We start from the raw sequence: 23,099 nt of genomic DNA on the forward strand, positions 1-23,099 counted from the left end.
AGTAAATACTCTTTCTAAAAACTAATTGGGGGCAGTTGGGTGGCACTGTAGATAGAGCACCAGCCCTGAAGTCAGGAGGACTTGAGTTCAAATCTGGTCTCAGACACTTAACACTACCTTGCTGTGTGATCCTGGGTAAATCACTTAACACCCCAATTGCCAAAAAAAAAGGCCTGGTTGATAATCACTAGGAAACAGACTGGCAGGGGCTGTCATATAGGATAGCATGAGAAAATCCTGTAGCCTTAAGAATTGTACCTAGAACTCTCTAGAACAATAGTTTAGAGAGTTTTTATGGTACACTGAAGGCTATTTATGGGCCAAAGACTTAAGGTACTTCTTAACTATTCAGTACTGATGATTACACAGATCAGTGATAAGGACATGGTCCTGGAGAGATGGGTTGAACACCCAAGAAGATAGGATTCTTAACAGACCATTATCAATCAATATTGAAGCTATTGATTGTTGTTTACCTCAAGTTGAAATCAGCCATTCCCTAACTGAAGTTCTAACTTAAAAAGAGGTTTTGAAGTCCATTAGGCTACATTTATGTGGAAAAGCACTAGGTGGCAATTCTGTTCCCGCTGAGATTTACAAGTTGGGGGGAAGTCCATTGCTCATATAAAAGGCTACTGAAATTTTCCAAATTACATGGCAAGAAGTTTTGTGCATTCAAAGACGCCTCCATTGTCCATCTTTATAAAGATAAAGAGAATAGATTGTCCTGTGACAATCACAGGAAGGTGTCTGTCTGTCTGTCTGTCTCTCTCTCTCGTTTTTACTGGCAATATTCTTACCAGATCCTCCCTAATAGCTGACCCCACACTAGAAAAAGGTCATCTACCTGAGAGCCACTATGGCTTCAGAAGGGACCAAGGAACATCGATATGGTGTTTACGACCCAACAACTTCAGGAAAAATTCCAGAGGTTTGTATACAGCATTTGTAGAGATGACTAAGGTCTTTGATACTGTCCAGTTGTGAGGGCTTATGGAACATTAAGTCAAAAATTCTGTTGCCCAGAGAAGTTCATCGGGATGGTCCAACAGTTTCATGATGGGACACTTGTCCAGGATCTGGACAATGAGGATTGTTCGAGCTTTCCCAGTCACAAGTACAGTGAAACACAACTGTATGCTTGGTCCCATGCTTTTTAGAATGATGTTTTCAGCCATGGTGTCAAACACCTTCAATGAGGACAAATATGGCATCAAAGTCAGCTACCGCACTGATGGTAAATTCTTCATTTGAAGAGGCTCCAAGCCAAAACCAAAGTGGAGGGAGTGATGGTGCATAACTTTTTGTTTGCAGATGATTTGCACTCAGTGCAGTGTCTGAAGCAGAGACACAACAAATTATGGGTCAGTTCTTTGCTGCTGGTGCTAATTTTGGCCTAACAATTAACACCAAGAAAACCACACCATTCATATGTGGAACCATCAGTTACAGTAAATGGTGAGATGTTGAACACTGTGGCTAAATTCCCTTACCTTGGCAGTGTCCTTTCCAGGGATGTCCACATTGACAACGAGGCTGACACATGCATTGCCAGAACTAGCTCAGTGTTTGGGAGGCTCCTAAGGAAAGTGAGGGAGAGGAGAAGTATCAGACTGACCACCAAACTGAAAGTCACAGAACCTCTGAGCTGACCTCATTGTTGTGTGTCTGTGAAACCTGGACAGTCTAACAGCTCTATGCCTGCAAACTGAATCGCTTCCATCTGAATAGTCTTGGGAAGACTCTGAAGATGACCTGGCAGAGTAAGATAGCAGAAATTGAGATGCTTTCTGTAACTAAACTGCCAAACATTCCAGCTCTACTGTAGTAGAGTGCCACTTTGTTGGGCTGCCTACAATGTTCAAATGCCAAAGTATGCTTCCTAAAAAAAAATTTATGGAGAACTCACAGAGGATAAGCATTCACAAAGTAATCAGAAAAAGCAGTACTATGACCCCTCAAGTATCTCTTTTAAGAACTTGAGAATCAATTGTATGATACTGGCACAGGACCACCCAGCATTACATCTCCTCATCAGAGAAGGTGCTGTCTTCTATGAGCAAAGCAGAATTGAATTAGCTTGGAAGAAACTTGTAATGCACAAAAGTTAGGGAGAGAGTCCACCCCAAATGTTCATAGGGACTACTTGTGTCTAACCTGTGAGCATTCCGAGCTTGTATTGGTCTGATCAACCAGAGTCGACTATAACTCAACTCTTAACATAGTGAGATCAGTTGGGACCTCTTCTAAAGTGAAGAACAACAACCAGCCAACCAGAATTCTTTCTTTTTCTTTTTTTTTTCTTTTTTTATTTAATAGCCTTTTATTTACAGGTTATATGTATGGGTAACTTTACAGCATTTATTTACAATTGCCAAACCTCTTGTTCTAATTTTTCCCCTCTTTCCCCCTACCCTCTCCCCCAGATGGCAGGATGACCAGTAGATGTAAAATATATTAAAATATAAATTAGATACACAATAAGTATACATGACCATACTGTTATTTTGCTGCACAAAAAGAATTAGACTGAAATATTGTACAATTAGCCTGTGAAGAAATGCAAAATGCAGGTGAGCAAAAATATAGGGATTGGGAATTCAGTGTAATGGTTTTTAGTCATCTCCCAGAGTTCTTTCACTGGGCATAACTGGTTCAGTTCATTACTGCTCCATTGGAAATGATTTCAACCAGAATTCTTAAGGCGAATATTAGTCAGTTACCCTTTGGGAACAATTGCAGTGTGAGTTGTAGTAGTAGAGCTACATGAAAAAGAGGGCCAAGATTAGAATATTGAGAGAAGACAGCCAGTCAGAGCAAGAAGCCCATAGGGTAGAGGGTACTCGCAATGTGAGAAGTAGTCCAGAGATATAATGAGGTTCCAGGTGGAAAAGCTTTTTATGGCAGGGTAGTTAAAATATTATAAAGTGTTGGAAATACAAATCCCGTATAAATCCTAAGAATCATTACTCATACTAAAATGTATCATGGAATAACAGAATCTTAGAATTAGAAAACAGCTCATAGAAGAGTTATAACAAATCTACTTAACTGCAAATGAAATCAAAATGCAAATAATCCATATAAAAATGTTTTTTAAACTCTTCAATATGCCACACATTACTATTATTAACATTAATACTACCCAGTTGCAACCTGAAAATAACATGAAATTACTACTTTTATGAAATTGGTCCCTGAGCTGTGCTTTGAAAAACATTATCTAACCTGCATTTCTAGTAATTGGAAGAGGACAGGCTGTAACTACAACTTTCTTCCAAGTTTTACATTTTGTACCTGGGAAAATAGCATATTAAAAGTAGGTGACAACAAAGGGTAAATAAGTATCAAGTTTCTTATAAAGATCACTTGCTGAAATACCATTACTTCTAAATTGTCCAACAGACCTAGCTAACTGGCTGGCTTAGAAATTTGTAAATCACAAAAAATCAGACTCATAATGCTGAAAATGTTCGTTTACACAGGTTATTTAGTCCAAACTCTGCCTTTAAAAAATCCCCTGTGCAATATCATAACCAAATAGTATTTTCAGTTCTGCTTGAATACATATAGCAATAAAGAAGAAACACACTACTGCCTCCAAAATCAGACCGTTTTTATTTTTATAGGACTTCTATGAGAAAATAGTTTCCTTACACCAAGTTTAGATATTCTTTGCAATTTTAGTCTGTTTTTCCTAGTTCTGCCCTCTGATGCCAAACCAAACTGCTCTAATCTTTCTTCCAACATAACAACCTTGCCACCCAGTCTAATCTTTTCTAGGTTAAACATCTCCATTCCTTTAGCCTATCCTGAAAAGGTATGGATTCAAGCCCCTTCTCATCCTGGTTATCATACTCGAGATATAATCTAGTTAGCCAGTATTTTTCCTAGAAATGGATTTGGTAGAATTTAATACAACTGTTTAGACAAAGGGAGAATGTAATGAGACTATCATATCCCTTATTCTAGATGATATGATTCTATTAATCCAGGAAGGGAGAAAGGAAACAAGCATTTATTAAATGTTTAATATATGCCAGGCACTGTGGTAAGTATTTTACAAATGTTATCTTATTGGCTCTCTACAACATCCTTGAGAAAGGGAGTCTTTGTTAGTGTACCCTTTTTACAGTTGAAGAAACAGACTTCTAGATTTTGTGACTTGCCCAGGGACAGACTTCCTGAAGTCTAATTTGAACTCAGATTTTTCTTATTCCGGTCCCAGTAGTTTGTCCACTGATCTGTCTAGCTGCCTCCAGTGAAGGTTAACATGAAAATAGTTCTGTGGTTTGGTTTAGTTTGGTTTGGTTTTTACTGACCATGTTTTACCTACCACTGATGTACATTGACCTTGTATTGCAATAACAACTCCATATTATTTTCATATAATGTGTTTTCTAATCATACTTTTCTCATCTTGTACTTGAACTATTGTTTTTTTTAACCCAGCTGTACAGTTTGATATTATCTATATTCTGCTCTTGTTTGTCATCACATAGGTCCTGTTACTTGTACTTGTTTTCCTCCAATTTACATTTGTTTCAAAGTTTTAAGTTGTTTTTTCCTGTGCATCCATATTGATCTTTTAGTCTCTTAGGAATTATTAGTATTTCAATTATGAAAAATTTTTTTCTAATGCTGACTTCCCCTATAGAATAAACTATGGAGACTACCCATCTTTTCTCTGGATTCTGTTATCTGTTCTCCTAAGATATAAAGTGCTTATTAGACAATGTTTAGCTTTCCCCTCAATCAGTCACAAACTCTTTAAAATCGAGTGGCCATTTCAGGAACAAGATTAAGAAGGAAGCTCACTTAGTATAATTAATGTAAACAATTGACTTATCTAATAACCACCTACATCATTCATTCTCACACTCATGAATTAATTATATGTGGTGATAATAGTGGAAATAAGCCATGAAATCCGACAAAAAGATATCCATGAATATATCTCTACATATCAAAATAGTAATATAGATAAAGGAGATGTATGAACTTCTAATCTAGCCTTTCTCAATTTTAACATTCAAATCTTCTCGTACCAAATAATTGATACATTACTCACTGGCTTTACTACTATATTCAGACTTTCTGCACCAATGCTAATCTTTAAATCCAGCATTCTTTACTACACATTAGCCATTTACCTACTTCCTGGCATCTTTGTGTCTTCAAATAGATTTTTAATCCAGTTTCCCTTCCCAGCTGTTACCATAGTGGCAAGAGCTGTGAGAGGAACCTTCCCATACAAATAAGTAACACTTTAACAAACAGTTTTCCTATCATTCTGCCATTATCCCAGTCTTCCAACATGATGTTGGGAGATGTTCCTATTGTGCATTTTTCCTTCCTTATTTGCTTTTTTTGGTATATGATATTCTTCCTAAATTCTGAACTAATCTCAACTCCTTTGACATTTTGCTTATTTTCTTTTAGTTTGTTCCTTCAACCCACACCTGCTCCTTGACTCAACATTTTTCTCTGTGTATACTCCCAATACTGATGCCTATTGTGACCCTGACAGTTGATAAATTTTTGCTCCTTTATATTTCTTTCAGTTTGGCTCTGCGTATCAAGTCATATAGGTCAAGTGAGTTTCAACCAGGTTTCAAACCCCTTAATTTTGGCTACCCAAATATCTTGAAATTTGGAGAGCTTTTACAGTCTTCAGTTGAAAAGTCAGTAGATGAGGAAAAAGTAAGACAGACAGCCACTGGATTTAAACATGCAATAGGAATCACAAATGAATTATAATGGTGATGGAAAGGAAGATATATATATATATATATATATATATATATTTACTATGATATTAGAAAGTTGATATCTTATTGAATCACCAACAAACCATTTAACTTTATTCATTTGTCAATAGAGAATACTTTGTTGGAATAAAAATTATGTTAGATTACAATACAGTAGTACCTAACCAATTTCAGATAAGCAAATACAGTACTATAATTGGTTTGTTGAAATACGTTGTTTCAGTTTTAAAGAAACAAAGGTCATTTATAAAATTAGCACAAAAATAGAAGCCCTCATTTTCATTTAATGTAACTGGAGAAATGCTTATAAAGTTATGTAGAAGGAACCCTTATTCCTAATTAGTTGGGGTTTTTTTTTAATTTTAAGAAAATCAGGAGAAAACCTTTTATAATTTTTAAACTGACAAATAAGTTGCTTATAACAATAATAATAATAATTATTATTTTAACACCCTCTAGTGGTGGTACATACCAATTTGGCTAGAGTCTTTTAATGGAAAGAGGAATATGTCTATTTTTGGAGGATAAACAGCTAAGTAAGTTTAAGTTACCAAATAAGTTATCCTTTGAACATTCATGAATTTGCTTTTAGTTGATTTTTTAAAATAGAACCCTTTGCATAAAGTGTTTTGTGCTATAAGTACAATAAGTTAAAGCCTTAATTAAAATACAAACAACTATGGCAATAGTAAAACTGAATTAAATTGTCATATACATAAACATTTAGGCTTACATAATAGGTTTCCTATCATCCTAAATAATATTGACAGGTAAAAAAATTTTAAATAAAAGAAGATATTGTAGTTCCTAGTGGCAGAAAACTTATTGTGTATCAAAGGTCAAGGTGGCCTCTGTACTCCCTTCTCAGCATAGTTCCATACCCTAGCAGTTACTCTTTAACCTCCTAGATTCCTTCTTTCCTAATGCCTTAATCTATTCCTAAACCTCATGACTCTAATCTTTCTAACCCCCAATCCTCCAAGATTTTTAAGGCAATTATCCTTGTTACTTTCCTTCCTCCTCTTCTGTCTCAATCCTTTGTTAACCAGCTTAATTCTTACTATTCTCTATTCTGCAATCTCTTTCATTTCCTCTCATGCTTTTGATTAGAGCCAAGTCAATCCTCTTGTTCTTCCTTTTTTCCCTACATTAATCCCAACAAAAATTTCTCCAAACCTTTTCTCTTCTCAAATCTTTCATATATCCCCTGCTCTTCTGTCTCAGCTAAGGATTGAGAAAGTTTAAACCATTCTTTGAAGCCATGAGGTTTTTCTTCATCTCAAAATACATCATTGGATCAATGATGATCCAAAGAGGCATCATTGCCTGTCCTCTTTTCCCCTTCATGCTCTGGCATTGAGATTGCTTATTCTTGCCAAGGCCAGTTAATCTATATATATACTCTTGATCTAATCCCTTCCATCTTTTCCAGAAGATTACAAGTTCAATCATTCCTCATTTTTTTGTGGAATCTTCAATTTCTCTTTATCTCCTGGTTCTTTCTCCTGCCTTCAGACATTCCCAAGTCTCCTCCAACCTTAAAAAAAATTTTCATTAGACCCTATTATACTTTCAAGCAGATGCCATATATCTTTCTCTTTCCTAGAAAAAGCTATCTATACTTAATTGCTCTGTTTCTTTCCTCTCACTTTCCTACCCTTTACATTCTGGCTTCTGTCCTCTTCATGCAACTAAAATTGCTTTCTTTGAAATTTACACTGATATCTTATTTGTCAGGTCCAATGGACTTTTCTCAGTCTTTATTCTTACTCTGCTTGGTGGGACAGTTAATTACTGTCCTCTCCTCCTAGATACTCTCTTTTCATAGCAATATTTTCATATTCATACTCTCTTTTCTTAGCAGTACTTTCTCCTAGTGCTCCTCCCTGTTTAAAAACATCTACTCAGTCTCCTAACTGGTTCATAATTTATCCTAACAATGAATGTCCTTCACAGTGCTATTCTAGGTCCAGGGGTGTGCTGCAGACTGCTTGTGAGAGCCAATTATTAAATTTGCCTTGTGAGAATTTACACCTCAGAAATCAGCAACTACTACAAGTCAAGGCTTGATTTATTGCTTTATTGATTGTCTAGATTTAAAATAGTAGAAAAAATGTTAATAATGCAATTTAAATTTAAAAGTATGTCCCAGGCACATATTTTCCCTTAGAGACTCACTTGTTAGCATTTACTAGCATGACCCTTTTCTTCTTCATCAGCTTTCATTGATTTAATTATAATCTCACTGAAGGTGACACTAAAATCTGTACACCTTACCTGAGTCTCTCCCTTAATCTTTATCGCTGATTACCAATTACCAATTGCCTGAAATACCAATAAGTATTTCTAACCATATTTTCCAAAAACATTCCAAACTTAACCTGTCCAAAACATAACTCATTATCCTTCTACTCAAGCCCACCCTTCTCCCCTATTTCCCTATTTCCGCCATAGTCGCCCAGGTTTATAACTCTGGTGTCATCCTCAGTCCCTCCCTCACTTGTCCAGTCTTACTGTTTCTACCCTCACAGTACCTCTGGCATCACAGAACTACCACCTTCACTCAGGCCCTGTCATCAGTCACCTGGGTTGTTCTGTTGGCATCCTAATTAATCACTCTCCCTGAAGACTTTCCCCCATTTCAGTCTGTCTTCTACACTGCTGCCAAAGTTATGTTCCTTAAGTGCAGACCTCACTCCCCTGCTCAAAAAACTCCAATCTTTTCCATTGCCTTTACAGTATAATGTAAAGTTTTTTGTTTAGATTTTAAAATCTTTTAAAACCTGACCCAATCTATATTTCTGTCATCATTGTAAATGATTCCCCCTCTTGCACTCTGCTGTCCAGCCCAACTGATCTTCTACCTGTGCCTTTTCAAAACTGGCTATCCCTCATGCCATGCTTTTTCAGGAAGACTTGATGTAGGCCATGTTGTTTTAGTTCATCTTCAGTGATGGAATGAAATGAAATACTATTTATCTTTTAACAGTTAACAAAAGGAAATTTACTTAGCCATAATATAAAAAGTACATTCAATGAAGCCTCCTGATCCTCTTCCTCTCTCCATGGAAATGTACCTAATCAGTAAGGCAGGGTTTGGTTACTCATTAGTTTTGGGGGCATACAAAGTCTGAAAGGCCGTGACTTCATGTTTGGGAACCTTTTTATATTTTTAGGTAACCAAGAAATGAGATCATTCTGGCCAGGGCCCCATAAATTTGAATTAAGAATGCACAGCTTGAGTCTTATTCTTCTAGGTGAGTTAAGTCCCAGGGACAACTTTTTCACTTTTCACTAACTTTTAGTGAAATGCTAGCCTAACTTGTGTGACAGAAGGGGCAACTACTCAGCTCACCTCTGCCTCATAGAATCCTTCTCTTTAAGATACAGCTCAAACTCTATCTTCTATATGAAGCCCTTCCTGATTCCCCATCTCTAGTGCCCTCCTTCCCCTAACTACCTCATATTTAAATACTTGGGAGATAATCTCTTAATATTTATTCTGCATATACTGATGTTCATGATGTCTTTCTCTGTGTTCCTTGTAAGTAGAGATAGTTTCAGCACAAAGTAGGAACATAATAGCTTTTGACTGATTCATTAAATTCTCTGATCTTCTGAAATCTATGAAGAATGTTCAGAGGAATGGAGATCTTGCTTCCAGCAAGAAAGATAAATGGAATTTTTCTGTTAACTACATATTCAGTATTTGTGTTCCTACCACAATCAAGTAATAATTGCATCTGCACAAAGCTCAACTTGGTTTCTCTCCAAAATAATAAGAGGGCTAGGGGAGTACTCTAGATTAATAGGAAGAATGAAATTTTCACTTAAAATGGGAAAAAACTTCAAGGTAATTTTAAAAAATGCATTTGCAGAGGCATAAAGGAGATTCCTAGCTTGTGTCAGGAAGTTGGAAGATTTAGAGGAAAGAAAATAAGGACTACTGAAAATTTGGAGCCTAATAAGAGTTCTTTTGGGAAGTACCATTGTGGCTGCTATAACTGCCTCCAGTCTTGAAGCCCTGCTTATGTGGCAGTGAGAATGAATTATAGTCAGAATGAATTGTTCTAGCTATTAAAGACTTCCCCTATATTGCAGTTCTTTGAAATTATGGTTGATCACTTGTCATTTTTCATTTCCCCAAGATGCTTCCCTTTACCCATTTTACACCCTTCTGTTGCTGCTGCTGCTCTGCCCTCCATACTGAATCTCTTGAGACCATGTCTGCTAAACACTCAGCAGAAGTCTCTGGGGCATGCTTCTTCACATGGACATTTTCTACCCTAACTACGTGCCTAAAGTGTCCCAATTTTTTTTTACCTTTTGCTTTTGAAACTATAGTCACATCAAGAGTACCCTTGCCTCTGGAAAGGTTGTCTTCCTATACAGTTCTGAGCTTATTGTCTATCTGCACTGTTTATCCATGATTTGTATCTAAGGGGCATACTCGGGGAGCTGTCCATATGACTACCCATCACAGTTTGAACAGCACACATATTTCAGCCTTTGGTTTTTACTATTTGAGTTAGCCTGAACTCAAAAGAAGTTGTGGATTTTCTTAAGGAGGTTTGTGTTATTTTAAGGGCTGGTGTGTGTGTGTGTGTGTGTGTACACGTGTGTACGTGTACGTGTGTATGTGCACACATGCACACAAGATGTTATGGTGGCAAATTGAGTTTCATATCTGAGGACCAACTTCAAAAAGGTTCTTCACTTCTAGGTTAACCAATAGATTATGATTCCTTTGGTCTTGAAAACTTTTAAAAAATTGCTTCCTTCTCTTTCCATAGTAGAATGGTGGTAGAGTATCACACACAAAAAAGGAATTATGAGTGTTAAGAAACATCTGGATTTTAAATTAAGTTTATAAAACTTAATTCTGGGTATTTTAAATGTGTAGTCTTTCTCTAGTGCAAAGCAGAGTAGCTTTTAAAATTGTGGGATGAAACCCTATATGGGCTTCATTTTCTTCAACTATAAAATAATAATAATAAAAGGGACTGAATTGAAGTCAGTGATCATAAAGGTTTGTTTGAGCTCTAAATCTGTGACTCTTGATTTTAAAAAAAAATTTAAAAACCTGGATTTAAGTATTTGGAGAAATACTAAGGTGTTTCAATAAGATTAGGAATGTCCCATTAAATCACTAGTATTATTATTGATGGTTGTTGTTCAGTCATTTTCAGTCAACTCTGTGATCCCATTTGGAATTTTCTTGAGGAATAAATTGGAGTCATTCACTAATTCTTTTTGCAGCTCATTTGACAGATGAGGAAATAGACGCAAAGAAGGTTAGTCATATAGTTACTTAAGTGTCTGAGGCCAAGTTTGAGCTCACATCTTCCTGATTACAGGCTGGGTGCTCTAGCTACTGCACCTGCCACCTCCTCGCTACTCATTAATATTTGACAGAGTTCTAAAGAAAAAATATGATTTGACATTGTTCTAAAAAATTATACCCATGTCAATAAGTTTAGAAAAGAAAATTGAGGAGGGGAAACAAAAATAACCATTTTTTAAAGATGGCTATGAGTGAAAATGAGGTAAACTAAAGAAACAAAATCTGGTTAATATAACTTATTGTCAAGGCACATAATCATAGAACGAAATAATTCCAAAGATCCTCAGTGGGCACAAGGATCCTAAAGAGAAAATTATAAGGGTTTTTATAGTAAAACAAAGTTACTATTTTTAGACTTTATATTTATAGTGTTATGGAATTTCCAGTGCTTGGGTATGCTGATTGGTTGCATCTTCCTGCATCCTGAAAACCAGTTACAGATATAATAATAGCTAATTTCCCTGAAATAATATGATTTATGGAGGGGGGTGGAATTTATCTCACGGACACAGAGCTTAACTTCAGTAATTATACAAAATATCAGGGATAATACAAAATGGAATTGATTTGGTTCTCTCAATAAGCTAGTTTTTGAGGGGTTTTTTTCTACCTGAACCTTTTAAAAAAAATAGACTTTTATTTTCAAAATATATGCAAAGATAGTTTTCAACATTCACTTTTGCAAAATCTTGTGCTCCAAATTTTTTCTCCCTTCCTTCCCCTTACTTCTTTCCCTATAGCAAGTAACCCAGTATATTTAATAAGATTTTTAAGAGGGCTATGATCAATATATTATTGTGATATTATTCTCTCTGGGGCTACCTTGGAACCAGCTTTAACAAAGCAGTTAATACTGAGTATTAAAAAAAAATTAAGATGGAGGGCAATAAGGCCCATTTATCAAAAGTGGCCACCATGCCATTTCCCTGAAGCCAAATGAACCAAGAAAGGGATTCCGTTAAAGGTTGCTTTATGAAGGATTGTTACAGTTCTTCCTGTTAATTAATGTAAGAATAATAGAACTGATTAATCATAGCACATGCTTCTCCTTGTGAGGCAATGAAGAAGTCTAGAACCATGTGGTTTTGTAAGACTATCTGGGCTAAAGAAATCTACCTCAGTTTGAAGGGAGACTATGGATTCACTATGCTAAGCCAATTTATTAATTTCAAGGGAGAGACTTATAGCTGTTTGTTGAAGTGCAGTAGTCTTTTATATGGAATTAGGGACAAAGAAATGTTACTTCATTTTCATGTTGTTTTCCAGGATTTTGGATTGAAAATATATTTCCATTAGTTAGAGTTGTTTCTCCTTTTTAACACCTATGCCACCATTCACCCAGAAAAAAAGATTGAGTAAACTTGATCATTACAAATAAAAAATTGATCTGAGGTCACCAGATCTCTTTGACTTCAGAAGAGGAACGTTTATATCCACCAAAGGGTTTTGCCAAGAACTTCCATGTTTTATGGTATCAATGCTGGACTTGATAGCTAAAGCCAGCTAGACCTATTCTAAGGTTGCTTAGGGAAGCATAAAAAGGTTTATAGTCTTTAGATTACTATAAAAATGGCTTTGACACAAATAAATAAATCCCCTTTAATAATATTAGGGAAAGGAAGAATATTAATGTTATTATCTGTTACCTAAAGAGTTACTTTTTAGAATTAGAAAAAATAATAACAATTTATCTAGAAGAACAAAGGTCAAGAATCTTAGGGAAATAATGACAAAAAAAAATCTGGTGGTACCAGATCTGAAGTTATTCCACAAAGTAGTAATCATCAAAATTGTTTGATACTACCAATGCAGAGTTGGCAGAGTTGTGAATTGATCCAAACATTCTAGGAACAATTTGGAATTATGCCCAAAGAGCTATAAAACTGTACCTGCTGTTTGACCCAGCAGTACCATTACTAAATCTGTATCCCCAAAAAGATATAGGAAAAGAACCTATATGAACAAAAAATATGGCAGCTTTGTTTGGTGGAAGAAAGCATTAGAAACCAAAGGAATGTCCATGAGTTGACAAATGGTTGAACAAGTTGTGATACATGATTGTAATGGAATACTGTTGTGCTATAAGAAATGACAAGAAGGGTGAGTTCAGAAAAATCTAGAAAGACATATATGAATTGATACAAAGTGAAGTGAGTCTAACCAGGAGAGCATTGTACACAATAATGGCAAAATTGAAATGATCAACTGTGAAGGAATTAACAATATAATGATCCAAGACAGTTCCAAGGGACTCATGATGAAAAATGCAATTCACCTCTGAGAGAGAATTGATTAACTATGAATGAATGCTTTTCACTGTATTGTACTTGCTTTTTTTCTTTTTGTAATATGGCTAATATGTAGATATGTTTTAGATTTCATTACATGTATGAATATCATATTGCTTGCTGTCTCTGAGTTGAAGGAAAGGGCCAACCATGAAGAAGGGAAGACTTCTCTTTTTTTCCACTTAAAAGTATTTTGTTTTTTCCAATTTCATGTAATGATATTTTTCAGCATTTTTTTTTGGCAAGGTAATTGTGGGTCAATGACTTGCCCAGGGTCACACAACTAGTAAGTTGTAAAGGACTGAAACTCCAAAAAGGTATGCTTGAATCAGACAACTGAGCACTTAAGGCTAATTAGTTATTTGACATAAGATAATGACTCTATTAACATATATTTAGATAATGACTCTCCTCACCATTGGTGCTTGCTGAATGTTTGGTGTTAAGATAATCATAGGCAATGATTGAAGTGGGGAAGGGGGGATTAGAGTCTCTTAGCGGCAGGACAAGGAGGAGAGAGGCTGGAGACTCTGGACTCCAGAAGCTAGGATACTTCTTTGGCAAGCTGCATGGCAGTTTGCCTGCCTCTTTCACTTCTCCCCCTAAAGATCAAGGACTTTGATTTATCCTGACTCTAGCTGACCCTGAAGCCCTCTAGGGAGCTAGTCCATACTTTACAATAAGTGTTAAATGTCTGAGACTGGATTTGAATTCTGGACCTCCTGACTTCAGGAGGTCTAATATCTAATATGCCATCTAGCTGCTCTCTCAACATTCATATTTGTAATATTTTGAGTTCCAAAATTTTTTCTTCCCCTTTTACTTCCCTCCCTCCCCAAGACAGCAAGAAATCTGATATAGGTTATTCATGTACATTCATTTCAAACATATTTCCATATCAGTCATGTTTTGAAAGAATTAAATAGAACAAAAGGAAAAAAAACTCATGAAAAAGGAAGAAAAAATGAAAATAGTATGTTTTAATCCTTATTCAGTCTCCATAGTTCTTTCTTTAGATATGGATGGCATTTTCCATCCCAAGTTTATTGAAATTGACTAATAGCTAAAAATTGACTATTGCTAAAAATAGTTGATCATCCATCACACAATCTTTCAGTTACTGTATAGTGTTTTCCTGGTTCTTCTTACTTCATTCTATCAGTTCATATAAGTCTTTCCAGGCTTTTCTGAAAACAACCTACTCACCATTTCTTATAGAACAGTATATTCCATTACATTCATATACCATAGCTTATTCAGCCATTGCTCAATTGATGAGCATCCACTCAATTTCCAGTTTCTTGGCAGAGAGAAGGAGTTCTTGACAAAATAAGAAATTGAAAAGTTCACAAGAAATAAAATGGACAATTTTGATTATATAAAATTTCCAATGTTTTGTACAAATGAAGTCAATGGTGTTAAAGTTAGAAAGTAAATAGTTAAATGGGAGAACTTATTTGATAAAGGTCTAATATTTGAAATATCTCAGTTATTTGTTCAGTAAATATTAAGTGCCTATTATGTGATATGCACTGTGTTAAGTTCTGGGAAGTACAAAAGAGAAGGCAAAAAAGATTGCTCTCAAATTGCTTACAATTTAATAAGGGAAGCAACATGCAGATAAATATATAAAACAATCTATAGACAGAATAATTAGAATATAATAAGAGAGGGAAGGCATTGAAATTGAGGGGATGGCAAAGGCTTCTTTTATAAGATGGTAAAATCCCACCTAGGACTTAAAAGAATCCAAATAGGTCAATCAGAGAGAGGAAGGAAAGTGTTCCAAGCATGAAGGACTACCAGAGAAAATACACAGAAGCAAGAGATGAAATAATTTGTTCCATTGCCACTGGATCAAAGAGTATGTGTTGGGGAGTAAAGTATAAGAAGAGTAGAAAGACGGGAAGGAGGTTATGAATGGCTTTGAATTCATTTTGAATATAATTTTGGAGATCTAATGTTCTTTGACTTTTTCCTATTGGATATATTCCTTTATATCTCTTTGCTATCTCCAAGTCTGTAGCCTCAGATGCACATCTTTCTTGAAGAAACAAATTTTGCTATTCTGTGGACACTGTCATAAGAAATCTATCTATTTTACCTACTTTTTTCAATTATAATAACAATCCAAACAGTTTTCCATCCAAATAGTATAGCCTCTATATATCAATATCTACATATGTCTATATCTGTGTCCCCTCCCCCCAACACACACACACACACACACACTATTTTTCCCAACTGGATTGTAAGCGCCTCAAGGTCAGGAACTTTTTTGGTTTCTTTGTGTTTTCAGCACTTAATAGGATTGTGATTATTGAATGATTGATTTTGGATATGAATAGGCTGCAAGCTTTGATTAAATAAAATTACTAATTATCAAAAGCGTTAAATTCAGCAGATGAATTAAACAATCTACATTATTTCTTTTGCAGGTTGCTGTATAATTTCCATGATGATGCATCTAAATTTGTCAATCTTCTAGCAAAACCCAACTGCAGCTGTCTGGAACAAGAGGATTTTATTCCTTTACTTCAGGTATTTTTTGCTTGCTTGTGAAAATAGTTTCCATTTCTGTAGAAGGGTGGTTTAAAAAATAGCTGCAAAGTTAATCCCTACTTCACCACCTGCAATCATATGGAGCACTTCCAATAACCAGATGTTAAGCAAAAAAAAAAAATTTAGAGTGACCAAATAACTCACAAAACCTATATACTTAATTCATTAATTCATTCCTAAGGGACCTATGTGCTTTTGCCCTTAGTTTATAACACATTTCTAACAACATTAGTATTTTGGTTTCTAAATGCACTAGAGACTAAGAGCAGTATATTGAAAGTATATGAAAGCTGGTGAGAAAATTAATAGCTTTTAAACTTCTTGTTCCCAACTAGTAAAGTAGTCTTTCAGTGACCTTAAAATGCCTCTGCTTCAAATTGTACCTGCTGAAAAATCAGCCCTGAAAGTAATTAAATCTCTATTATCTGTTAAAAATGAAGGGAAGGAATGATGGATAATCCCAAATAGAAAATTATCTTTTACATTTGACTTTGGAATGGTTTGCTAGACACATGTCTTTTCATGCTAGTATGTCTTTGCACGGGTCCTTTCTCAGGTCTGTATTGCATTTTAGAAATCCTAACCACCTTCAAGGCTCAACTTTATATTACCTTCTATATGAACCTTTTCCTAATCTCTGCATCTGCCTCTCCCCTTCAAAAAAAAAAAAAATTCTTTGTATTTACTTTTCACATCTATGCAAAACTCTTTTGACCAGGCTAGTTGAATTTCCTCCAAGTTAAAGACTGTGGGAGTTGTATTTCTGTCAGACTAAAAAGACAGAACTGGAAGGCAGAACTTCTGGTATAGATGAAGTTTTAAGAGCTTTCTGGAGAGAAATGAAAGGAGAATTCTCTATCTCCTGCCACTGTACACTCATGTCAGCTCTCCTCTTGTTCCTCTAAAGAGAGTTCTTTAAACTGCAGCTATACAAGATCTACCCTCCAGTCCTGAATGCAAGATAAGAGTTCTCTTTTCAGCTTACTGGAAGAACTGTTCCATAAAAATATTTATTCACTCATAGATTCTTACTCTTATTTTATATACATTTCTTGCCATTTTGATTTTTTTTTTTGGCTTCTATTCCTACCACAATTTAGAAGCAGCATATAAAGGTAAGTCAGATGGTGGAAATAATAAAGTAAATACAGTCCCAAAGAAATCATAAAAAAGGGAAAGGACCCACATGTGTATAAATGTTTATACCTACTCTCTTTCGATGGCAAATAATTGGAAATTGAAGGGATGCTCATCAATAGCTGAACTAATAATGATATATGAATATAATTGAATACTGTTGTTCTATAAGAAATGATGAGCAAGCTCATTTCAGAAAAATCTAGAAAGCCTTACATGAACTGATGCTGAGTGATGTGAGTAGAACCAGGGGAACACTGTACACGTTAACAGCAACATTATGCAATAATTAGCTTTGGTAAACTTAGTTCTTCTTAGCAATACAGTGATCTAAGACAATTCCAAGAGACTTATGATGGAAAATTCCATCTATGTGCAGAGAGAGAACTAAAAAAAGATTGAAGCATACTATTTTCATTTTTTTGTTTTGTTTTTCTCATAGTTTTCCCCTTTTATTCTGATTCTTCTTTCACAACAAGACTAATGTGGAAATATGTTTAATATTTTTATACATATATAATCCTTATCAGATTTCTTGTCTCGGGGAGGAAGAAAAAATGTAAATCAAAATCTTAATTTTTCTTCTCTCTTTTTTTTTTAGGCATTTGAGGTTAAGTGACTTGCCCAAGGTCACACAGCTAGGAAGTGTTAAGTGTCTGAGGCCAAATTTGAACTCGGGTCCTCTTGACTCAAGGGCCTATGTGCTATCCACTGTATCATCTAGCTAATCAAAAAAAAAATTTAAGTCACCCTTTTATTTTCTATAATAAAAAAATATTCAATTTAGTTCCATTCAAATCAATAAATATTTGTTAAATCTCTATACTTTCTTTTTTTTAATTAATAGCTTTTTATTTAAAAAATATATATGCAAAGATATATGCAAAACCTTGTATTCCAAATTTTTCTCCCTCCTCCCCTAGACAGCAAGGAATCTAATATATGTTAAACAGGTGCAATTCTTCTATACATATTTCCACAATTATCATGCTGGACAAGAAAAGTCAGATCAAAATGGGAAAAAAAAGCAAGCAAACAAAAATGAAAAAGATGAAAATAGTATGTTGTCATCCACATTCAGTCCCCATAGTCTTTTTTCTGGATACAGATAGCTTTCTCCATCATAAGTCTATTGGAATTGGCCTGAATCATCTCATTGTTAAAAATAGTCTCTCATAGTTGATGGTCACATAATCTTACTATCGCTGTGTACAGCTCACTTCACTTAGCATCAATTCATGTAAGTCTCCCCAGGCCTTTCTAAAATCATCCTGCTGCTCATTTCTTACAGAACAATAATATTCCACAACATTCATATACCACAATTTATTCAGCCATTCTCCAATTGATGGGCATCCACTTAGTTTTCAGTTTCTGGCCTCCACAAAGAGGGCTGCCACAAACATTTTTGTACATGTGGGTCCCTTTCTCTCTTTTATGATATCTTTGGGATACAGACCCAGTAGAGACACTGCTGGATCAAAGGGTATGCACAGTTTGATAGTCCTTCAGGAATAGTTCCAAATTGTTCTCCAGAATGGTTAGATCAGTTCATAACTCCACTAACAATGTATCAGTGTCCCAATTTTCTCACATCCCCTCCAATAGTCATCATTATCTTTTCCTGTCATCTTAACCGATCTGAGATTGATACCCAACAGTTATCTTAATTTGCCTTTCTCTGATTAATAGTGATTTTAGAGCATCTTTTCATATGACTAGAAATGGTTTTAATTTCTTCATCTGAAAATTGTTTGTTCATATCTTTTGACTATTTATCATTTGGAGAATGGCTTGTATTTTTGTAAATTTGAATCAATTCTCTATACGTTTTAGAAATGAATTCTTAACAAAACTCTTGGATATAAAAATCCAAAATCAAAATGTTAAAGCAAATGTTGAAAACTTAAAAAAAAAAGGAAAAATAAAGTAAATATAAGCATATTTTATTACATTTTTGATGTATTAACAATCTTCAATAAGGCCCATAGGTATAAGTTCAAAAATCAAAACCCATTTGAAAAAACAAAGATAACTTAAGCATAGTCTATTTTTTTTTTGCTCCTCTTAGTATCTATTTCATAAAATTTGACACATACAAATGTCTAACAATTTAGTTATTCTTTCAATATTTCTTAGTATCTCCAAGATTAGGAAGGAGAATTATTATGCCTGGATTGTTCCTGACTTCATCTTTAATTGTTTCTGCCAAGGTCTGTTAAATTATTTTACCTGATGTGACTGATATTAGAGAAGCAGCATAGTATAATGGAAAAAATGCTGGACATGGAGTCAGGGAAAACTAGGACTTGAATCTGCCTCTGTCAGTTAATGTCCCAAGCTAATCCTCAACAAGGCACTTAACATCTCTGGGCCTACTTCCTCAGAAAGGTCCTGAGTTTAATAGTCTCAAAGGTCCAATCCCAATGTAACTCTGGGTGCTATGTTTCTATAATTGATGATTTCTATGACCCTTGCTACATAAAACACAAAAATCATATTTAGATCTTGAAAATGTTTCTGATCAGTAAAAATTAACTAGCAATTTAGATTACTAATTTTATTTTTTAGTGTTTTTACATTTTGCTTGGCATGATCTTCCTAGGATGTTGTGGATACACACCCTGGTCTCACGTTCCTTAAGGATGCTCCAGAATTCCATTCCCGGTATATCACTACGGTATGTTGGCTTCTCAAGTTTTCAAATAATTAAAACTTCACATTATTTTTCTTTTTTTTAAATATTATCAATCAATAATTCAACCTTTAAGATCATCATAAAAAGGTAACAGAGATAATTTGAGGGGGAAAGGGGAAGCAGTTGGGGTAAAGTGACCTGCCCAAGGTCACGCCGCTAGTAAGTGTCAAGTGTCTGAGGTCAGATTTGAACTCAGGCCCTCTAGGGCTGGTGCTCTATCCATTGCACCACCTAGCTGCCCCAACAAATGTTTTAAATAACATGTTTTAAGGTAAAGGCACTAATCATGGAAAAATGCATATCTAATACTTCACAGCATTTTTATTACACCTTTCAAAGAACTTTCACATAGATTCTTTTTTAATGAATTAAGCATCTTCTGTATACTGAAGACAAGGTCCCCATCCCCAATTTAATACAAGTGATAAAACATAAATATTTAGTTAATCAATTATTTTTAATTACAAATAAAAGCAAATAAGCATCAAGTTCAGAGACAAAATAGGTGACACTGCTTTAGTCCTATTTTGCAGATTACTTTTGCTTAGGTGGAAGAAGTCGCGATCTCCCTGCCAAACATCTCCTTAGGCTTGAAAAGTTCATTTGCCCTTCTCATTATTTGGGTAAACTATACTTGAGATCTCTGAACTAAACTGTCATAAATCATTTTTTTTTCTTTTTGCACACACATTTTTGTTTTTTTTTCATGTAAAAAACTATATTTGAGCCAAGAATACTTTTCTCTTTTCCCCCAGAAAATTTTATGTATGTTATAATGAATTCAGTCCCATTCTAACTGATGTAGAAACCCTTTCTATCATGTCTTTGAAAAATAGTAATCCAGCCTCTGCCAAAATATTTTCTAGAGAAAAAGGATCATTACTTCACCCAAAAAATATTCATTCTACTATTCAGAAGGTTCAGATGTTCTTTCTTTTATTGAGTCAAAATCTGCCTCCCTATGACTTCCACCCACTAGCATTAACTAGTTCTGCCCTCCATAGCAACAAGAAGCAAATTCATTCACTTTTCTTCCTAAAACCCCTTCAGATATTTTAAAATAGTCCTGAAATTTCTCTCTAATAATTCTTTTCTACAGGATAGAACTTCTTAAATTTTTCACCTAGTTCACTATTCTTCTAGAGCAGGAGTGGAAAACCTCTGGCCTCTGGGCCACATTAGGCCTACAAAATAATTTACTAAGATCACCACAGGCAATAATGAGCTGAAAGCTAGGTACAACAACCTTTCCACTGCTTCAGTTCTATAAATTGATAATTTTGTATGGCTCACAAATATGTTGTAAATATCCAAATGGCACTTGGCAGAAAAAAGGTTCCCCGTTCCCATTCTACAGGTTCTTATGTAGACACATTTATTTATTTATTTAGAGGCTTTCCCTTTTCTTTGTAATTGAGATTATTCAGCATTGTATTACCAAAATTGTATATTTTTTAGAACCTCTTTTTCCTCTTGAACTGTATCATCTTTTGAGAGTCTTGAGAGTAAGTTTTGAAATCTGTTTTACAGAGGTTTGTTAGATATGTGCTATGTAAATACAAGAATGTATATATTTTTTCTTCTTTTGTATTTTGCCAAGTACTTGCATTCACCTGTCTTATTGACATTGGTTTCCTTTCTTTTCTCAGAATCTTCTTTCTTTCTAGATACCTTCCCAAATTTTTTTTTACCATTTTTAGAATTCATTCTCTCTCCCTCTCCCTATATCTCTTTGTCTCTGACTCTGGCTCTGGCTTTGGCTCCAGATTTTTAGAGAGAGAGACAGATATAGCATATGCTTCTTAGTTATGGCAGCAGTCCTTTAGTTTTATTTCCTGGTTTGCTACATTTTTCTAAAACCACAGCTGCTTTCATGAACACAATAACTCTTTTGGAAGACTCTTTAAAAAGCCTTCTTGTCTCCCTGCCATACCTCAAGCTACTACTCCCCTCTAATGTATTTCCAATACAAATAACTATCAATTAGCAGCTGTGGCTGTTTATCTTCCAGAAATAATAATTTCATTATATTCCACTTAACTTTTTCCCATAGGCACTATGTACTCTTTTTTTCCAGTAGCTTGTTTTTCATATTAGTAAAAGATGTTATCAGAGTTTTTACTTTATTCTTTAATTAGAGAGGATTTATCTAAAAGCTACTTAAAACAAAAAAAAATCTAGAATAAGCAGAAAAGTATTAATAGAAACAAAAGAAAACTGAGAATTTCCTTTTCTGAATTCCTCCTGAATGCCAAATGAATATATTGTTAAGATTAAACATTCTAGGATATAGGAATATAAAGATGTACTTTATTTAGAAGAAATCAAGTCTAAGAAATGAGGAATAAACAGGGAAGGTAATAGTTCTGAATGGCAAGAAGAAAAACAACTGTGTAGAAATATGTAATTCTGAGCCTGAAAACATAAGTGAGAATATTTGTGTTAAGAATACAAAAGATAATAGAAGTATTGTGATTATGGAAAAATGATACAGACCATCTAGTTCTAAAGAAGCTATATAGATGGTGTTAGTCTGCTACAGATAAACTGGACACAGAGGCAAACTATAGCAATGATGGGAATTTTCAATCATCCATTCAGCTATCTCCTAAAAGTTTAATTCTGTTAAAAGCAGAGCATCTGATAAATTCTTGAGTTGCCGGCAGTTTCACCTCCCAGAATACAGAATAGATAAATTGCTGTTCTGTATTTCATTCTAACCAAGAGGGAAGAATCAGTGATGATTTGCAGATGAAAGTGGGGAAGGCCCACATCACTTTAAAATTCATAACAGAAAAGGAAAATTCTTCATAGTCAGATATACTTTAGATGTTAAAACAGATTTTTAAAAGTTGAGAAAAGAAATAAGATCCTAGTGGTTAGAGACTTTAAACAAAAAGAATCAAAAATGATAAATTCCAGTGGTTCCCAGAAATTGGGGCCTGAAAAGTACAAATGAAGGGCAAGGAAAGGGAAGAATTTAGAGTTATTTCCAGGAACTCATCTCATGAAATAGCTTGATGTAATATATCAGCAAACAATCTCCGTAAATGTTGTTTGTCATTCCTTCTCAAAGAGGACCATGACATCAGGGAGGTGATGCCATGCTATGCAAGTGCGTTGGATTTGAGGGACGGAGGGCAGTGCACAGTCCCCTGCCTCACTTTCCCTTCCAGAACCATCTGAGTCCAGTGGCAAGATAATAGATGACTGGTGATGGCCTGGATGAAAAGGGAGATATATTTGACTTTTTAAAATAATATATATATATATGCCGTTGTAACATATTTTTAAGCATA

At 34.9% G+C, this 23,099-nt stretch overlaps 1 protein-coding gene across 4 annotated transcripts in view; it reads left to right on the forward strand.

Moving 5' to 3' along the window:
- PPP2R3A (protein phosphatase 2 regulatory subunit B''alpha) overlaps window positions 1-23,099 on the forward strand; it is a 181,796-nt gene that overhangs the window by 89,463 nt on the left and 69,234 nt on the right. For all 4 annotated transcript variants that reach the window (XM_031959778.1, XM_031959779.1, XM_031959780.1 and 1 more), the window contains 2 exons: window positions 15,842-15,944; window positions 19,708-19,782. In XM_031959778.1, coding sequence (XP_031815638.1) covers window positions 15,842-15,944; window positions 19,708-19,782 — 178 coding nt within the window. The remainder of the gene's footprint in view (window positions 1-15,841; window positions 15,945-19,707; window positions 19,783-23,099) is intronic.

Source organism: Sarcophilus harrisii, chromosome 3, assembly GCF_902635505.1.
Source record: "Sarcophilus harrisii chromosome 3, mSarHar1.11, whole genome shotgun sequence".
In the NCBI taxonomy this organism is placed as follows: Eukaryota; Metazoa; Chordata; class Mammalia; order Dasyuromorphia; family Dasyuridae; genus Sarcophilus; species Sarcophilus harrisii.